The 20,711-nt window shown below is 36.3% G+C and overlaps 2 protein-coding genes across 4 annotated transcripts; both read right to left on the bottom strand.

Annotated features, from left to right (window-relative positions):
* Nucleotides 1-393: 393 nt before the first annotated feature.
* LOC125209519 (vacuolar protein 8-like) lies at nucleotides 394-2,079 on the bottom strand. Its single transcript, XM_048109118.1, has one exon. It carries the CDS (start codon nucleotides 2,077-2,079, stop codon nucleotides 394-396), a length of 1,686 nt encoding a protein of 561 aa, XP_047965075.1.
* A 10,594-nt stretch (nucleotides 2,080-12,673) lies between these two features.
* On the bottom strand, nucleotides 12,674-16,767 carry LOC125214558 (protein TRANSPORT INHIBITOR RESPONSE 1-like). 3 transcript variants are annotated; one of them, XM_048115637.1, is made up of 4 exons: nucleotides 16,276-16,767; nucleotides 15,649-16,187; nucleotides 13,792-14,284; nucleotides 12,674-13,712 (listed from the first exon to the last, which is right to left on the bottom strand). In XM_048115637.1, exons 2-4 carry the CDS (start codon nucleotides 16,125-16,127, stop codon nucleotides 12,957-12,959), a joined length of 1,728 nt encoding a protein of 575 aa, XP_047971594.1. In that variant the 5' UTR covers nucleotides 16,128-16,187; nucleotides 16,276-16,767; the 3' UTR covers nucleotides 12,674-12,956. The 3 variants fall into 3 exon arrangements, with proteins under 3 accessions (XP_047971594.1, XP_047971593.1, XP_047971595.1); XM_048115636.1 differs by having other exon boundaries at nucleotides 16,549-16,767; XM_048115638.1 differs by having other exon boundaries at nucleotides 16,556-16,767.
* Between the last annotated feature and the right edge of the window lie 3,944 nt (nucleotides 16,768-20,711).

Below are 20,711 nucleotides of genomic sequence, written 5' to 3'. Positions count from 1 at the left end.
TTGGGCCGGGACGTGTCGGGGCACGGGCCAGGAGGCTCCAACGCTGAGCCGGACCGCACCTGGGCGCGGCCCAGGCTCCAACTTTGCTCTCTCCAACGTGACAGGCTGCGGGCCGGGACTCAGGTGTGGTCCGGCCCGCAGCGTTATGGATGCTCTTTGGGTGTGATTAAAAGTTGCTCAGGCCGCATTCAATATGCAGCAAATACTAACCAAAATAAGTTAGTGCTCTAGTATAAAACTTTTTATTGATAATATTGCTGGAAATGTTTATTTGCCATTGCCTGCATTCTTAAAGCTGGCAGACGATAAATTCTCTAATGAGGAACTAATGTAGATTTACAAAACTAAAAATCTTGGAATGAAAACAAGAAAAAATTAAACTAGAATTAGTATTCAAGAATGCCAGAGAACATTAAAAACATTCCGAAATCTACTGGAAGACAATTTCCTGACAATCTCCTTGGCACCCTCCTCTTCTAGCTTCTCGATGTTTTTAAGGTATCCCGAGCTCAGCATCTTCTTCCTTGCACTATTACTCCTCGACAACGACGCCAAAATCGAAAGCAAAACCTTGTTATTCCCCTGCTCGGGATCAAGCAATCGCATCAAAACGACGACGTTTTCATCATTTTGCACGAACCTCCTCCTATTCTTATGCAGCACGAGCATGTCCGAGAGTGTCTCCCCCGCAATCTCCCTTATGTCGAACGACTTAGATTCGAGTAATTCGACGAGCACATCCATGAACCCTACCTCGCCCATCACCTTTTTTGCATAATCCGATGCTCCACTGAGCCAGAAACTGGCCTTCAGGGCCAGTTCCTGGACAGGAGCCTCTCCAAATCGGAGGAAATGTAGTATGTGATCCGCGAAACCCGAGGCTAGACATGACGTCACCGACGACAAGCATATCGTCGTGATGCATCGGAACGCCACCTCTCTGGTTTTCGTGGACCCCGGCCTTTCTGGGTCCATGATTCCCACCAGCGTCTGAAGCCCGCCGTGTGCAATGATTGCTTCTCTATTCAATATGTCTCCACGCACAATTATGTGCAGAAGATCTAGAGCGCTGATCTGCGCGTCCTCGCCGCCCCTGCTTCCAGCGAGGGTGATGAGGCCAGCGATGGCGCCGTCTTCCACCATGAATCTCTTGATCTCCTCCACTGCGGCGAGGTTTTTCAAAACCCCGCAAGCCAAGGAAACCAGCTGGGTCCCACTGTCGCCGGCGCAGGTGCAGATTTTTAACAGGGCAGGCACGCCGCCGTGGGCCAAAACCGCCCAAACGTTGTCGGAATTCTCCGTCATTTTTAGCAAACACCTCGCGGCGAACTCATTGCAAAGCTCGCTGCCGCTCTCTACCGCTCTGATCAGCGGCGCAATCGCGGCGGCGGATACCAGCGCGGCTTTCCCGAGAGGAATTCCGGCGATGGAGGAGACGGCCTCTGCGGCTGCCTCCTGCACTTCCGTCTCGTGAGAATCGAGAGAATGGACGATGAGATTGACGAAGCCGTCAATCTCGACTCCAACTTTAATGTGTCTCTCATATTCACGAGCCACCTCGTTGAAGGCAATTAAGGCTTCTCTCTTCTTTCCGATTTTGAGCCTCGAAAAGACGTCGTTGAGGTAGAAACGCACATCGTCTTTCGAGGCCGAGGCCAAACTCAGCCTCGAAACGACTAGCGCGTGGCTCTGCTCAACAAGCCCAATGCCGCGGAGGCTGGCGATGTGGGAGTCGAGATTCGCGGAGAGAATGTCGAGATCGCTCTGCATGAGGAGCTTCCCGGTGTATGTAAACTCCGAGCACCGCCGCGCCAGATCGCCGCAGTTTGCCAACGTGGCTAAAATCTCCGCCACCGCCGCCGACAGCGAGGGGTTTCTACCGCCCAATTCGCAGTTTTCGATGGCTGCGAGGTGCGAGAACAGCTCCTCGAGCTTGTTCCTCGCCGATTGCCATTTCGCGGTGAAGACTTTGATTGAATGAGAAACGGAGATTTGAGATGAAATTTGCAGAATTGCTTGCTTTAATTGCTCTTTTTCTGGTGATGGTGATGAGGAGGAGGGGTTTTCTTCCTCGCCCATTTCTTGAATTTCTTTATAAAAGAGGCTGGATTTGGGGGAAGCGCATTTTGCGGCGGAATTGAGTTTTCCGGCAGCGGAGATTCAAGATTCCGACGGGGGATGTGAGAATATTATCTGTGGTTTGGTTTATTGTACTGATACATACAGCTTGTGACAGAATCGCAATTTATGCGATTGACGAAAATGGTCGTCATGGTATTGGAATAGGAGCCCCATTTAGGAGTCCCGTTTTATCCTTTTAATCTGTCCATCAATATAAGTTTCATTATATTTTACTATAAATTCATTTCTCACGTATTTTATTATTCATATTCAACTAACTTTTTTTCATTCATTTTTCTTAATATTTCTTACTCCATCCGTCCTCCAATAATTGTCCATTTTAATTATGGTACAAGTGTTAAGAAATAGAGTGAACTACAAAAATGGTCCCTGGACTATGGGTTTATCTCGCCCATAGTCCCTGGACTTTAAAAATATCGTCAGTAGTCCCTGGACTAAGGGTTTATCTCGAAATTGGTCCTTTTAGCTTTTTTTGGTACGAAAATACCCTTTGATATTATTTTGGGGGTTTGGGCAATTTAGTCTTTTTACACTTTTAACATTTTAAATCTGATATTATTTTAGTTATGTACTAACTTTGATATTATTTCAAATTTATCATCCCTTTTCCCTTTTGTCATCCTTCACTTTGTTTCTTTATTTCAATATTAGATTTAATTTTACAAAATTTTAAATTTTAATTTTTAAATATCAATAAATTTTTTAATTATAAAAGTTATTAAATAGCAAAAATTAATAGTTATAATCAACATTTGATATTGTATAGTACTATGTAATCAATAAGGTATGACAACGCCTTAGTTTTAATCAATATTTAATATTCTCTCTGTCTCACGTTACTTGAGTCATTTCTTTTTTGCACTCGTTTTGGAAAAATAATAATAAATAGTTAAAATGGAGAGAAAAAAAGTAAGAGAAAGAATAATGTAGAGAAGAGTCTTAACTATATTAATTTTTTTTACTTTATTTTCTCTTCACTTTAATTATTTATTATTATTTTTTCAAAACGAGTGCAAAAAAGAAGTGACTCAAGTAACGTGGGACGGAGGGAGTAGCTTTAATCAAAAATAGATTATATAACACAATTTATTCTGAAATAAATATGCATCTAATGTAAGACTAATATAATTTTCGTTTATTAATTTGAAAACAATCAAAATTTACTAGAAAATTTCAACAAAAATACTCCTATATAAAATTTTAAGTAGGATCAAATTTTTAGTCAACTTCATAATATTTAATCACAAGCAATTATAACAACCGAACGGAGGCTAAATAGAATAACTCTTATTTTTCCATCATGATTCATATTATTTTTCTGTACTTCTTCAATTCAATTGAATACTATGTTAAATAACAAAAATTAATAGTTTTAATCAATATTTATAGTGTCCATGAATTAATAGTTTTCATTAAAAAAATTTATTGATATTTAAAAATCTAAATATTAAATTTAATTTTATAAAATTAAATCTAATATTGAAATAAAAAAAAATTCAATGAAGGATAACAAAATGGAAGAAGAATGATAATTTTGAAATAATATCAAAGTTAGTACATAACTAAAATAATATCAGATTTAAAATGTTAAAAGTGTAAAAAGACCAAATTGCCCAAACCCCCCAAAATAATATCAAAGGGTATTTTCGTACCAAAAAAAGCCAAAAGGACCAATTTCGAGATAAACCCTTAGTCCAGGGACTACTGACGATATTTTTAAAGTCCAGGGACTATGGGCGAGATAAACCCATAGTCCAGGGACCATTTTTGTAGTTCACTCTAAGAAATATAATTAAAAAATGAGTTTAAAAAAATAGTGAAACATGAACTCTACTTTTATATATTACTCACTTTGCCCTCCATTAATTAGCACCAATTTCCTTTTTCATTCATCCTCATTTAATTGCTACTCTTACATTTTACTATTCCATCCGTTCCATAATAATTGAGTTATTTTGTCATTTTGATACGTTTCATAGTAGTGGAGTCATTTTCCTTTTTATTCCCTCTGTCCCATATAATTTGACACAGTATTCCATTTTGGGTAGTCTCACATAATTTGTCTCATTTCACTTTTATCATTTTTGGTAGTGACCTCATATTCCACTAATTCATTCCTACTCACATTTTATTATAAAATTAATACTTTAAAAGTAGGACTCACATCCCACCAACTTTTTCAACTCACTTTCCACTAGATTTCTTAAAACACGTGCCGGGTTAAAGTATCCCAAATTACGTGGGACGGAAGGAATAGTAAAAGTCAACACATTTCTTTTCATTTACTTTACTATCTCTTACTTTATTCTCTATTCACCTCTCTATCTTTTCCATTTTCTACTTTTCCTTTATTATAAAGGATATAAAATAAAAGCAATTACTTGCATTGTTTTTTTTTTAAAGGGTAAAATTTAGGGAGCACAGAAAAGTGCCTCTAAATTGAAGAGAAAATTGTCTACTACACTTTTGTTTCATTTTTTTGTTTATCTACTTTCTACATTTCTTATTAATAAAGGCATTTCTCTCCATATTTTTTCTGTTCCTTATTAATAAAAGTATTTCTCCATATATTTTCTACTCATTAATTTTGAGCTAAATACATAGTGTGGTAATTAATTGGGATGGGTTAGTGTAGGAATGGCCCACAGATAATAAGGACAAAGCCTTTTAAATTAGGTGAAAAGGATAAAACAGAAAATGTAGGTAGCTTTCAATATTGCCTAAGCCTCACCCCACCACCATGTGTGAGATTCTTGCTCTAAGGGTCAGCCTTTTCCACTGCAACAATTATTGTGGTGAACTTTTCACTTTTATTCATGACATATATTGTACTCCCTCCGTTTCAGAGTAATGGAGGCGTAACTTTTCGGCACGTAGATTAAGAAAAATTGTGTTAGGTGAATTAAGTAAAGAAAGAATAAAGTGGAAAATGAAAAAGGTAGAAAGATGAAGATAGAAAAAAGTAAGAGAGAGTAAAATAGATGTGGAAAAATGTGTTGACTTTTACTAAAAATGAAAATGACTCTATTACTATGGAACGGACGGAAATGAAAAAACGTCCCTATTACTATGGAACGGAGGGAGTATTTTTTACATCCCAACTAAATTTAATCTAATCGCATTCATTTTAATTTAAAACGATCAATTAAAGTTTAGTTTATTTTTTAACTAAAAGCAAAATATTTAAATAATTTTTATTTTATTTCATCATATACTTACTCTCTCTTATTTCTCCCAATACTTATTTCCTTTTTTATTTTATTTTACTTTTATTTAATCTATCCAATGCAATTTCTTAATTTTCATACTAAACATTTTGTACCAACTTAGTTGAACTGTAGAATTAAATAAAGTCACATCTGTTGGCAGTGTATAATTACAAATGGAGTAGTATTAAATACAGTCACTTCTATTTCTATCTTTCGTAATAATAGTACCTTTCTTATTTTGTTTTAGTTTTGCGTCAAGGGAAGATAATTGTGGGGGCGGTGAATAATTTAGTTTGAGTTTTTTGAAGGGCAAATTGCAGAATCAATTTTGGCCTAATTTAAAATTTTAAACTATGAAATTTGAATATGATTCCAGATTATTTTATGGCAAAAATTAGTCATTTACGTGAAATATATATTATTAATAATTTATAAGCAAACTACGCATGTTTAGAAAATAGGAGTGGAGTTAAAATATAATTCCGTTTTTTAGTTTTTTATTTTTGGGATATTGGCATCTAATATCACAAAATTTTAAAATGTTGGGTTTTTTCCCACGAACTTTAAAATTGGCAAATAATATCACGAACTTTACCCCGTGTTTGTTTTTTCCCACGAATGAAAAAATTCCTACAAATAATATTATGATATCGAGTTTTTTTTCGTAATTTCTCGACAACAATTTTGAAAGTTTCAAGTTTTTCAATTTTTGAAGATATCCTAAATTTAATATACATCATCTTTGTTGTAAATGAGTGTCCTATAGATTATTATAAAGAATACACATCTGTTTCATTTTCATACACTTAACCATGAGTTAAGAGCAGTGCATGGTTTGGAGAAAAACATTTAAAATTCTTAAAATGCAAATAATGATATCTTGTTGAAAAGTGATAACAAATGGGGCGGTGTCATGTAATATTTTTGGGTGGATGTGTTGGAAATTTAGGCCTCCATGTATATAATTTAATTTGTTATATTAATTTTTTAGTTATTCAACTAAAGTGATTCATAAAAGATTAAAGTTTAAATCAAAATGTATTTATATGTTATTAATAGAAGTGTAGAAATCATACGAAATTTTCTATTTGTTGGGAAATTGAATAGAAAAAGAAAGTCTTATATTTTATATAAATATAAGTTAGTGTAATGGTTCATAGACATCAGAAAAACGATTTGATATCTCTGTATTCTCTTTATAGACTATTGTGAAGAACATTTCTGATTGTGTGGACTATAACCATTGTAAAGTAATTATGTCATTCAATTCAATATGAAGTAAGGTATGCTTCTGCTTTATGCTCTTTTTCTGTTGTTTTTGGGATAATCATTATAGAGATTTTTATGTAATTATTCGTTTAACTTTTACAAGATTGAACAAATAAATACAAATTTGCGTGATTATATGATTTCTATGTTAATGACTAAACATTAATCACAGACCAAAACATGTATATAAAATTAATATTAGTATTCATATATCCTAGACGTAATACTCGGCATATGGCATTTTCGCAAACATCTAGTGCTAGAAACCTTGAAATGGTGAATTGTGTATTGTTTATGCAGGTGAAAGTTGTGTATTTTAAACTATAAATTTAATGCACATTAACTACATTCAAGTAATAAACAATCCTAAAATCACTTTTAATTACAAAAGAATATTATCTAATGTAGCAATTAAGGATCAAATATTCAAACTTATAGAGATAGTTTAGATGACATAGTGATTGAGTCAGAATTTTTAAATAGGATGCCCAAAATATAGTTTACAAATTGTGAGGTGTTTTTTTGTTGTCAATATTAGTGTCACCGGAAGTAATTGCGGCATGAATAGTATGAGTAACAAGAGATAGATGTGCTAACGAGGAAACTAATTAGAGGATGAGTAATACTCCCTCCGTCTACGAATAAGAGTCCCATTTTTCCATTTTAGTCCGTCCACGAATAAGAGTCCCGGTTCATAATTACCATAAATGGTAAAGAGATCCCACATTCCACTAACTCATTCCACTCACATATCATTTAAAACTAATATATACAAGTGGGACCCTATTCCACTAACTTTCTTCTACCCATTTTTCTTAACATTTCTTAAAACCCGCGCCATTTAAAAATGAAACTCTTAATCGTGGACGGAGAGAGTATAAACTAAATATATGATGATTGTCGTTAAAAAGCAAATGTCGGAAAAGCAACAGTTGAATTGTCATTTGGACTGTTACTAACATTTTCCTTCACGACTAAACATCTTATCGCCAAATGAAGTATAGTATCAATATTTCTGCATATCCGCATTTGAATCCTTACAATATTCTTTCAAAAGTATTGCAAAGCATTTATAATCAAAACTCTACATTATATTTAATGTAGAAGATAAATAAATTAATCAATTAATATTTTTTTTAGAATAAAGATCAATGGTGTTAAATTAAATTTACTGAAATAATATTTTTATACATTATCAAAGTTCACTAATAATTGTATTAAATTATTTATGCAACTGTTTATTTTTTAAAAATAATTTAAATTGAAAAGTGACTAGCAAAAATTATCATTAATATTATAAATAAAATTTATTAGTAATGTGTAAAAAAGAATAATTTTGTGAAAAATAAAAATCGTAAGGTGAGAGCAAAAGTTGTTTGGCAAGAGTATTGGGTAAAGCAGTCTGGAAAATAAGTACTCCTTCCGTCCCATATAATTTGTCATATTTTTCCATTTCGGTCCGTCTTATTTCTTTTATTATTTTTGGTTATGGACCTTATATTCCACTAACGCATTACAACTCATATTTTATTATAAAATTAATATATAAAAGTAGAACTCACCTTCCACTAACTTTTTCAAATCACTTTTCATTAAATTTTTTAAAATCCGTACCCGTTTAAAGTGAAACGAATTATGTGGGACGGATGGAGTAAAACAGAGTTGAAAAAAAGAGGCGAACCCTAGTCCCCAAATTACAAGTCCATCAAACTAAGCAGCTCGACTATGTCTCAAATACAAATATAAATGGATGGACTTTTTTCAATCCAAAATGTTTGTTTCGTCCTAGAATACAATTCCTATCATTGGCACGAATAAGTTGAATGCACACATTCATTTCACTTCCACTCAATGTCTCTCTTATTGTTATTTTAAATTATATATTTAATTTGATTTTAATATACTTCTAATAAAAAATCTTATTGCCCCTGTCCCAGTCAAGATGACTCCTTTTATTTTCCGCAAATATTTTCAAAAAATAATAATAAATAATTAAAGTGGAGAGATAATAAAATAACAAAGACAATAATATAGAAAAGTCCATAAAAATTAAATTTTGATTTATTTAGATATCTCTGTCATGAAATTATTTAATTGAAATCTTATAATTCTAACGGACCTCCGGTATTATGGACATATCGAATTGAAAAATACAAATTACTACAAAAAGCTTTTATTAAATAACATTGTCACAATTATTTGTGCAGAATTCAAGTAATTCCTTTCATCCATAAAACTTAGTTTATTTTCCCATTTCACCTCCTCCATCAAAATTTGTCACGTTCCTATTCGTGAAAATTTTCAAATCCGTATTCCTCTTTCCTTTTCATAATTTATTAGTATTATTTTTATTTCTTTCATAATTTATTAATTGCACAGTAAAATTCATGCCATCCACACATGAGACTATTTTGGGGAACAAATGAAATATTACTATTATTTTTGTAATAACATTATTTTCAATGATAATCATATCTTATAACAAATAAAATGTAACCAGATTTTGTTGCTAGTGGGAAAAATTAAACAACTATTTAAGTTCGTAATATTATACTCCCTCCGTCCACAAAAAATAGTCTCATTTGTGGACAACACGGGTTTTAATAAGAAATTGATAAAGTAAGATGAAATGAGAAAAAAGTAGGTAAAGTAAGAGATATATGTAGAAAAAGTAAATAAGGTACTCCCTCCGTCCCCGAATTATTTATCACATATTTCCTTTTTCGTCCGTCCCTAAAAATTTGTCACTTTTCACTTTTACCATTTTTGGTAGTGGACCCCACATTCCACTAATTAATTCCCACTCACATTTTATTTTAAAACTAATATATAAAAAGTAGGACCCACATGCCACTAATTTTTTCAACCCACTTTCTATTACATTTCTAAAAACCCGTGTCGGGTCAAATGATGCCAAATTTTAAGGGACGGAGGGAGTATGAGATATAAGAAAAAGTGGGAAAAGTATGAGAGAGAAACTTTCTATTTTTAGAAATGAGACTATTTTCTGTGGACATTCCGAAATGGCAAAATGAAACCATTTTTCATGGATGGAGGGAGTTTGCCAAATTTAAAGTTCGTGGAAAAAACCAAAATTTTGGAAAATTCGTGGTATTATGCATGTTTGTAGTTATGATCAAGCAACAATTGTTTTTTAATAATTTATGCATGTTTGTAGTCAAGATAGGGACTACGAATAGGAAATAAACATAAGAACAAAATAGCAGTAGTTCGTTGGAATATAGTTTTTGGAGTGAAATGGTGTCCACATGCCAATAAAAGGAGAATATGGTAAAGTTAGTAATGTGTTTTGTTCAATGTTTGGTAGAAAGGAAAAATTGCTCAAATATTCATCATAAAATTTGATTAGTTGAAAAGACTTTGAGTAAGGTACAAGTGAAATCCCAAACATGGAAAAAACTTAGCTTCCAAGAGATAAAGGTCCGATGTAAAAGATCATATATATCCGCTTCCCCCCGCTAAGTTTTTTTTTTTTTTTTTTTTTTTTTTTTTTTTTTTTTTTTTTTTTTTATCATAATTTGCATTTTGCATGGTATTTTATTGATAATTCTTATATGGACAATCAAAATGGTTGATATTAGTGTGTGTCTTTACTCGAACCTTTAGTCTTTGATTATTGCGTAAACAATGATCTTGGCCTTATGCCACAAATACGAGTAAGCTGCAGTGCTTTTCAAGAATCAAATTGATGCTCGAATAATGGATCTAAATCTATGTCTTGGTTAAGTCATGTTTAATACTAATATCCTGAAATCAATGTATAAACCATTCAGAAGCAAGAGTAACTAGTGGTAAATAGTTAGAGGGAATGTTTTTATCAAATAAGGATTTTGAAACTCAACAAAAACGAATGATAAAAAGAATTGAATTGAAAAGGAGTAGGTAATAAAGCTAAAAATGGAAGCACATATCATTATACATATGGAGTTAGTGATTAAATTAAAATAACATAAAATGTGAATCGGGAATCATATAAGTTTGGTGATTCATTAACATCAGTTGACATTATAAAACATATTAGTAGCTGACTTTCATTATCATAAAATGCTACTAATATTTCTGAATCAACGAGCTTGAATAAACAACAAATATATTTGTTACTGTAATTGATATTAATGAATCAATAAACTGATATGATTCTTAATTAGTTTTAATTTTAATGGCAATTTTAGGGGAATGTGACCTTATACATAAGCCTAGTAACTCCTAAGAATATTATATTTAAAGTTTTAAATGTGATCATCGTTAAGTCGTTTGCATTCTGGAGTATTAGATTATGTGATTGTTGTGGTCCAAGATATGCTCTAAAAGTGTATTGGGCTACTTTTATATATGCTGATGGGAGGTGGTTCCCAAGGACTGAACTAGAAATTTTTATCAGTCAGTGCTGAAATTTAAGTGGTCTGTAATGATATAATAGTGTCAAAGATTTTCGATGGAAGAGTTTAAACAAAGTATTAATATACTAAGATAAATACACATTGGATATCTTTAGAGTCTAGAAAATAAACTGTTAACTTAGTAATTTAAACATAATTACATAAATACGATAATAAAGTACAAAGAATTAAAATAATACAGTATTATTATACAAATAAAATTGCAAAATTTAAAAAAATTAGTTGGGGTATTTGTATTCTTGAAACTTTTGAAATGGAAGACAGATTAGTAGTATAATTCTCCCATGAATTTTAAAAGGAAATATCATAATTGTATTCTTGGAAAATAGAAGACAAAATTTAAAGATCATACTAAACTTCAGCAATGCCCAATTATAAACACACAAAACGAGTAAAATTTAAAAGATGATCTCATTTCCCAATTTAAAGTTAAATAGTACTTCCTCCGTCCCACTTTAGGAGTTCCAGTTTACCATTTTTGAATGTCCCACTTTAGGAGTCCCAGTTGGAATATTCCATAAATAGTATTAGGCCCCACATTCCACTAACTTTTTTCACTCATATTTTATTATAAAACTAATATAAAAAAGTAGGATCCACATTCCAATTTCTTTTTTCACCAACTTTCCTTTACATTTCTTAAAACTCGTGCCGAACTCAACCGGAACTCCTAAAGTGTGACGGAGGGAGTATTTAATTTTAAAGTGTCCCTTCTCACTCTCTCCCTCTCCCTCTCCCCTCTCTTCTCGCTTCAACCTCATATCTCTGCTAAAAATCACAGAAGACTACATGAGACTAGCTTGGCCAGTGCTAGGTCCGTCCCTGGTGGTTCCAATGAGAACTATTTTAAAATAAAACATTGAGCATTGAAAATTATATCAATTCTTTGATTAATAATATCAATTAGTATCACAAAATGTATTAATTTCTGATATTCAGTCGGAAAATGATATTAATGAATCAGTGAACTGGTATTGAGTCATAATATATTTTGTGATGTCTACTGATATTTATTTGCGAACTGATATAGTTATGTATTCCGACTTTAAGAAAAATTCTGTGATGAATCATCTTCCTATATTTCCAAGTTATATTTAATATGAAAATCTTGCATCTAGCATTGTTTTATCGAGGTATACATGGCATTGCAACTCTTTTTTTATGTATTAAGAAAGACACAAAATCAGAAAGGGCGAGCATAGCATTGCCTTAATGAATTGTAAATCTCGAGCTAATTGCATATCAGGTAACCAAATATTTCCATGAAGTGTACGTACAAGTGCTATGCAACCATTCATCAATTAATATTTGAGTACAAATAAGTTAGGAACACATCGACTTGCATTAATCGCAATTAAAACTCTGGTACATCAAAATCTAATCTATGATAAGTGATTCACACAGTGTGATCAATAGGGTTAATTTTCATTACTGCCTAAACATACTAGCTTGTATTAAGACACCAATGTACAAGCTAGTAAGCAGAGTTGTGGGAGTTATATTAAACAATTAAGTTTGTTGTTGTTACTAGTACAATAAACTAAGTGTTAATTAATTATTCCTTAGGGTCTAAATTATATTATTATATACTTAGTACTATAGATTACACTGTTCTTGTGGATAGTTTGATGATTAAAGGAGAACCTGAATACAAGATTTACATTGATACAGTGACAAATTACACTACTAACAAATTTCATTTTTATACATTTAGATAGATTAAATTCCAAAAATAAAGATACATATTCATGATCTTTCTTCTTACATAATACGACACCACAAGTCCAGCAACAAAGGTGTACAGAAACGAGTCTTACCAACTAAGTTCACTTTATCGTCGGCTCCTAGCTTACAACAACATCAATAGGTTTGAAAATTTCTGAGGCAGAAAGCACTGACCTAGAGATCCTCCCCCTCACAGAGTGAGGACGAACGGGGGTGCGTCCCGTCGCGGCCCAGCCACGGACCGATACACATAGACTTTGTTGGCGTGCGTCTCGTCGCTCCACTCATCCTGGATGACCTCCACATTGAGCCTCGGCATCTCCTTTGCAAGCAGCCTGCACCCTTTGATGGTCAGGTTACAAGCGGACATCCACAACGACCGCATCGTCTCGTATTTGTCCAGCCCGGAGAGCAGCGCAGCGTTTCCAAACAGGCAATCCCTTATCTCGAGCTTCCTCAGCTTCGGGCAGCCTTCGAGGACGCACTGCATGCCCCTGTCGCTGCTGCCGGCGAAGGCCACGGACAGAGTCTCGAGATTCTTGGCGAACTTTCCTATATACTCGAAAGCCTTGTCGGTGAGAAGGCCGGACACCGATAGTCTCCGGAGCTTGGTGCATGTTTTGGTCACAGCGCCAAAGGCCTCGTCCATAGGCTCATTTGTTAGGTGATCCGGCTCGCCTGGATTCATTATGCAGAGGCGGAAATGGGTGAAATCGGGGCAATTCTGCACTATGGTTACGACAGCGTCATTGGTCATCTTCCGGCAGAAGTAGAGGACGTATTTGAGGTTTGGGCAGCCACGAGAAACAGCCAAGAAGCCCGCCTCCGTCACCCCTTGTTGATTATCTAGATCATACGGATCAAGGGGGAAGACTCTGAGTTCTTCAAGCAACGGACAGCTCGACCCAACAGCCTCAAGACCCTTGTCTCCAACGGTGTCAATCACCTATTGCCAAAATCGAGTTAGTATTCAATTCGCATATTCTTTCTTCCACGACAAGTCATAAGATTCATCGATTTCTTACCCAAAGGCGACGTAGACTAGTGCAGTGAGGGAGAAGCTTTGCTAGTTCGCCACTTTGGAGATTTGCTTCGCTCAAATTCAAGAAAGTGAGACTTGCACAAGCTCCATAAACAAAAGGGAGATATGCGGAAGTAGCATCCCATAAACCCGAAAGAGCTTGGAGATTCTTGCAATTGCTGAATGCAGTTTGGAGATCCTCATACTGACGGACTGTAATTTCTTGCATGAAGGAGCCGGTGCCAAGCCTTGTTAAATGAGGAATTTGCACAAGGAGCCGTTGCAGCTGCTCCAAGTTGATGCTTTCGTTGACCTGCAGAACCCTTAACGCTCTGCACCGGCTGACAAGTCTCTCGAGGGCATCAAAACTCACCTCACACTGAAGGCTGGCAAAATTTAGTATCTCCAATGAGGTGAAGCTCTCAGGGAAGCAACTTAGCCAACCTCCGCCAATATCTTCTGTTGCACTATCCGCTATATCAAGCTCAGTCAAGTTCCTACAAAACGAGTACATTTAGGATAAATCAGAATTTGAACAACTAAATGCCGAAGGAGTTCAGAGAAAATTACACGGCAATATTTCAATTTAGTAGCAGTTAATAGGAAAAAACTTCAGAAATAAATTTCGAAGTTGGCCAAACATTTTCCACCGAACATTGGTGTGTGGCGTGACTGGCGTCTAATCAAAGCATTTGACTACATAAAATCGGAACACGAGTCCTACTAGATATCCTACTGGACATACAGTCACAGATAGATGTGATTATCAAAAGCAGAAAGGTGAAAAGTTGTAGGAAAAAAGATTTAAGATAATAAAAGGATGTGACTCATAAAGAAATGTATTTCTGTAAAATCAAAGCTATCTAAATTCCTATTCAAGTCAATTGTCGATGGTGTCACACAAATACGTCCGGGAGGTTCAGACAAGAACTAGACATGGAATCAGACAAAAAGTTGCCACAGTGAAACCAACAATATCACCTAAGAGGCATAAAATGGGAATCTGATTGTAATTCTAAGTCTTCAAATATTCTGATTTACAGCAGGCACAATCAAAAACAGTGTCGCTAATCATTTTCAACAAAAAAAAATCTTCTATATCCAGTTGGAGCTTTCGGGTTATTCAAATATGAATTCCATGGGGAAAGTTTGAAGAGATGCAAATCATCCATTTCAAGTGACGAAAAAAACCTTATTCGCTCAACAGTTAACACCAAGGAAATAGTTCAAAAGTGACTGCAAATTGAAGAAAATTTGACCAATCTTGGCCAATGAACGTGGACAAAAAGTGGCATGAAAGGCATCCTATCCTTTAAGTGCCAAGTAATAGATTAGATGTCCCATCGAGAAAGCAAAAATAAAAACAAAAATCTCTCTCAAAGAGAAACATACAGAAGAAGCACTCGCGTAGTGGAGTACTTGCGCACATTACACAGCATTACCAATAGCAAAGCTCACCTCTTTAGTAACAAAACCAAGCACATCTTTAGTGTTAATCAGTATTGTTTCAGAAACAAATTAAGCAAAGCATGCTTCATCAAAGTTAATAACTCAGAGTAAAGAAATAAGCAGACATATTCAAAGAACGACAGTCAAACTAGAAAGTCATATGCAGTAATAGAACAAGGTTTAATTTATTCTCGAACACCAAAATTCTCACACACCATCCGCATACTTACGACACAAAAAGAAACAGTATTAAAATTTGGAGATTAAAATAAGAATCTTACTGATAAATGATCATTTGAACTAATCCAAGAAGTGTAAAGCTACAATATCAAGATACAAAAACATGAACAAAGATAAAGCCTCGAAGCCCAGCTTCGAAAACCATCACGAAAACAAATAAGGCACCCGTTACCTGCAGTGAGTTGCAATTGCTTTGAGACCTTCGTCTGTGAAACCATCGCAACTTGACAATGATAAAGCCTTGAAGCCCGGGAATGACCTGGCCAAGAGATCCAAGCTCTCATCACTGACAGTCATCCTCTTGAGCCTCAGCTCCTCGAGTGACGGATAAACCTTAGCAAACATAACCAGCCAAGCATGAACATTAGCACCCCAATTTTGGGGCAGCAAGTTAAAATCTGAGAATCTTGGCTTCCCTTTGAGCCTAACACTCTTGATTTTGGGAAACCTTCGAGCCACGATCTCGGGAGACACTGAATAGCAATTCCCTATAAAAAGATTGGATCTTGTCCATCTCTCAGCATCATACCAATCTTTGCAAACAAGGGAGGCTGAGTTCCTATCCTTGTGTGAATCTATGAGTGATAATACCTTCTCCAAAACTTCACATGGGAATGATGATTCTTTCAATTTCTTGTGATCTTGATCCATTTTGAGTTTTTGGAAATGGTTGATTGAGATGCTCAAAGATAGCTAAAAACCCCTAATTCACTGCAGATTTTTACATAAATGAAGAAAAGAATCAGAAACCCTTACATATAAAAGCATATACATTCAAAATGTGATATAAAAAAGTTACCTTTCCGAATTCAAGAAAATTCCATATCAATTAAAGAGGGAAGATCATATAGGCAGAATTCCCATTTCATTTAAGAGTGTTTTGAGCAATAAAAAGGGTTGATAAAGCAAAGGAATTAAAGCAATCAAACACAATTTGATGAATCTAATAATGGAACCCCTCAAATTGATGTACCTTCAAAGAAAAGTTGCTTTAGAAATTAAAATTAGCCTTAATGTGAGGATTTCAACAGCACAAAAAAGCAAAATCATCATTAGCATTCACCGCAACTACCTCAAACCTGCCAAGAAACAATGGCATCCAAGAAACCCAAGAATGACCTGAAATGCTGAGAAGAGACAAGGATCTAATGAAATAATTCTTGAAAACCTGATAGGAATAATGATCCTAGCGAGAAGTGGGAGCACATAGAAAAAATAGTGAAGCAAAAGTAACCGAGAGCTCAAGATGAGAAAAAAGTTTTTATTTCTTTAATTCTCAATTACTCATGTATGGGTATTCCAGGGTATTTATAGAGAACCCGAAAAGACTGAACTCAATTCTAAAAGGAAAAGGAGCAACAAAAATAAGGAAACAAATCAAAAAATAAGGAAATAAATAAAAAAGAAAACAAAACAAATCTATCTCTAGTGGCTGACGAAATCTCGATATTTGGCTGGCCGAGATGCATTCCTCTTGGGTCGATCCTTCCAGATCCCTCTCTCCTTGGGTCTGCCTCTGTCCATCTCTCCTTCTTCTCTTCTAACTCCGACGCACCTGGCTGCATGGACTCAGCTCGTCTTCGAGTGTAAGCGGTTATTCATTGATTGAGTTCGTAGATGAGGAAAATGAGCACGCAGTAACTCCTCTAATTCCCAGGAAGGGGCTCGTTTTGCGTCCGAAGACCAACATACCAGCCATTGAACCTGTGGCATTTTATCTACCAAAATCATGCGCTTACTTGTTGCTTCCACCGGAGTATCATATGGTTGACTCCGTTTAAATTCCGGCAATAATGCCACTCCTATTGTTGAGCCTGGTATGAACGCTTTTAGTAGCGAAACATGAAACACTTTGTGAATCTTGCTATCAGTGGGCAACCGAAGGCGATAAGCTACCCTTCCAATTCTCTCTAGGATCTCATACGGTCCATAATACCGGCGCGCAAGTTTGTTGCATAATGATTTGCCTACCGATTTCTGCCGATATGGTCGAAGTTTTAGTAGCACTGAATCACCCACCCTAAACTCAACATCCTTCCTTTTACGATTTGCGAATTCGGACATAGACTGTTGTGCGTGTTAGATCCGAGATTTTAACTCCCGCAACGTTTCCTCCCGCTCGTCGAGCAGCTCCGCTACTTCTTTGTTGTGTGCAGGTCGTGCGTACGTATCGAACAGGCTTGGCGGTTCCCGACCGTAAAGGGCTTGGAATGGCAACATCCCGATGCTGGGCGAACCAGCGCTTAGAGCGCTCATACACGAACACACGTAAGTATTGTTCTAAGGCGCGATTCGTCACCTCCGACTGGCCGTCCATTTGCGGGTGATATGCGGTTGTGAACTGAAGTTTCGTACCGTTGAGGGACAACAACTCGTCTCAAAATTCGTTCATAAAAATTGAATCTCTGTCCGATAGAATTCTCTTTGGAAAACCATGCAGCTTGACCACCGTTTCCACAAAAAGCCGAGCGACCGTTAGAACATCGAAACCCCCTTTCAAAGCACCAAAGTGGCATATTTAGAGAGACGATCAACTACTACTATAATCGCGGTGTATCCAAACGAGGGGGGAAGGCTTACGATGAAATCCATGGACGCAGCTTCCTATACCATGTCTGGAATTGGTAAAAATTGAATGAGGCCGTTTGGTTTATTGCGAACATACTTCGTTGTTTGACAAGTGAAGCACGCGGCCGTATAATCACGCACATCCCGACGCATGCTCGGGGATGCTACCCTTGCAAAAGACCGTCGTTCCCCGGGGTGGCCCGCAGATGGAGCATCATGACATTCCTCCAAAATCGCGCGACAAACAGTTGATTCGCGACTGACAAACAAACGATGCTTGAAATATATTAAACCATCTGTCACTGACACATGCTTCGGCTCATTCCCCGCAGCCATCAATTCATGCAATTTAACCAAATCAGGCAGTGAAGAGTATTCGGCCCGGATTACCTCCAAAACAGCCGGTATTGGTCGCGATATAGGATGAGCATTTGCGGTAGGTTAGTCCCCGAGTCGTCGTCTTGGCGAGATCGTGCATCGGCGAGCTTGTTCGAAGCGCCGAACTTATATTCAATTTTGAATTTAAACTTCATAAGTTTCCGGACATAGAATTGTTGGTCCGGTGTTTAAACAATTTGTGATAAAAGTTCCTTCAAACTCCGTTGATCACTCCTAATGATGAACTCACGACCCAACAAATACTGACGCCACTTCTGCACCGATTCAACTATGGCGTAAAGCTCTTTGTGGTATGTTGAGGCGAGGCGTCTACGCGGACCCAAATTTTTTCTAAAATAGGCAATTGGGTGGTTTTGCTGCATCAAAACCGCACTGACCCCGAAGTTAGATGCGTCCGTTTCGACAACAAATGTGTCGGTAAAATCTGGTAGGCGCAAAATTGGCGCCGAGCACATGGCTACTGATGAGGCCCGTTTCATGCATGTGTTCCATAGTAAAACTACATCCAAATCCATGAACTAACATCTGGTTGATAAAGTAGTTTAGTTAAGTTGATAAGTTCAGTTTAGTTTATTCTCCAAAGTCTAGTAGTTTAAAACTTAACTCACCCTATAAGCGTGGCAGCAGCCATCCTCAAGTCGTGTCATACAAACAAATGTCCAACGCCTCATCTCTGTAATGTTAAATCTGATGGTCGTGCTTAGGCAACATTTGGCGGCCATGCCGTGCTGCGGTCTCTGGACTATTCGTCGGTGTTGTTACTGGTAAAAATGTTAAAATTTTAATGCGTATTGATCTCTTCTTGAGGGTACAAAATTTTAATTTTACAGTTGTAAGAATTTGAAAAGTTCTATGGTTTATCTCTTCAATTTCATTACATAAGTTTATGACAAATAGTAAATATTATGTTTTGCAGTGCAAACTAAACCGTCACAATGTCACTCAATCCTCTATCTGCAATTCTTAAAGAAAACAAACTTGAGGGCCAAAATTACATAGAATGGAAATAAAATTTAGACATCGTTCTCACTGCTGATGAGTACAAGTTTGTGCTCACTACTCCACGGCCTCAGACGCCGGCGGCTTATGCTGCACAGGCAGTGCGAGATGCGCATAGACGGTGGCATAAGGAAATGAGATGGCTAAAGTGTTATATGTTGGCATCCATGTCAACAATGCTTAGACATCAGCATGCTGCCATGGTGACTGCCGCCGAGATTATGCAAAATCTCACGAATCTCTTTGGTACTCAGAATCGAACAGCTAAGTCTCAAGCCTTTCGGAGTATCATGGCAAAGACTATGAAGCAAGGTTCTTCTGTGCGGGACCATTTCCTTGAGATGATGAGCCACCTCAATCAAATTGTGGTTTTGGGAGACGTCATTGATGCATAGTCCCAAGTTACTATCATCCTTCAGAGTCTGCCCCTTAGCTTTCAGCAGTTCAAGCTCAACTTTGAGATGAACAAAAGGAACTACACCTTGGTTGAGTTGTTGACTGAACTTCAGTCGGCGGAGGATCTCATGATCCAAGCTAAGGCAGCGATGGTTATCTCGACACATCGTTCCTCTGGCCCTAGGCCTGGCGTAGGAAGGAAGAAAGTGACAAACCAGGTCGCAGCTAAGGATGCTAAGGGAAAGAAGAAGAGGAGGTCTAACAAGAAGCAAACAGGAAAGTGTTTCGATATTCAAATAAGGCAGGTTCCCCAGATCCAGCAAGTCCACTAGATCACTTGGTCTAGGAACTCGTAGGTTGTGCGGAATCCCGGTCGTCGGACACACAAGTAGATCCCCGCTTCAAAAACCCTCAACCACTTTACTAAACCTAGTATAGGGAAGTAGGATCGATCCCACGAGAGAAGGATGCGTAAGAATCGTAATCAAGGATTTGAGAGTATTTTTGGTGTTGGCTGCTGCCACGCATTTTCTTGGGTTGAGGAAAATTAAAATTAACTTGACTTGGGAATATTAGAAAGAAACTTAACCTAACAGCTAGACCTAGGAAATAATTCTACGATGGGACCACATCTAAGAAAAAGCAGAGTACGACTGGAAAGTGGCAGAATAACTAACTCTAGTACTAACTGACAGTGACATCGTCTTCTACAACCAAATTCGCATAAAACTTCTTGAGAAAACACATAAGCAAATCAAAAACAGAGCTACTAACTTGGAATCAAATCTATGCATAAATAACGAAGAACTTACAGATCTGCATACCTAGACGAAGGGAAATAGAAAACAAAGGAAATAAAACAAGTCTTTCCAC

This window comes from Salvia hispanica, chromosome 3 (assembly GCF_023119035.1).
Source record: "Salvia hispanica cultivar TCC Black 2014 chromosome 3, UniMelb_Shisp_WGS_1.0, whole genome shotgun sequence".
In the NCBI taxonomy this organism is placed as follows: Eukaryota; Viridiplantae; Streptophyta; class Magnoliopsida; order Lamiales; family Lamiaceae; genus Salvia; species Salvia hispanica.
This window is presented reverse-complemented; position numbering and strand designations above follow the sequence as displayed.

Excerpts from the sequence above, each read along its gene's own strand:
- LOC125214558 (XM_048115637.1), bottom strand. The coding sequence starts at position 16,127 with ATGGATCAAGATCACAAGAAATTGAAAGAATCATCATTCCCATGTGAA. Across the intron at positions 14,285-15,648 it reads GCAATTGCAACTCACTGCAG|GAACTTGACTGAGCTTGATA; the intron begins GTAACGGGTGCC and ends CTCGTTTTGTAG. Across the intron at positions 13,713-13,791 it reads CTAGTCTACGTCGCCTTTGG|GTGATTGACACCGTTGGAGA; the intron begins GTAAGAAATCGA and ends TTTTGGCAATAG.
- LOC125209519 (XM_048109118.1), bottom strand. The coding sequence starts at position 2,079 with ATGGGCGAGGAAGAAAACCCCTCCTCCTCATCACCATCACCAGAAAAA.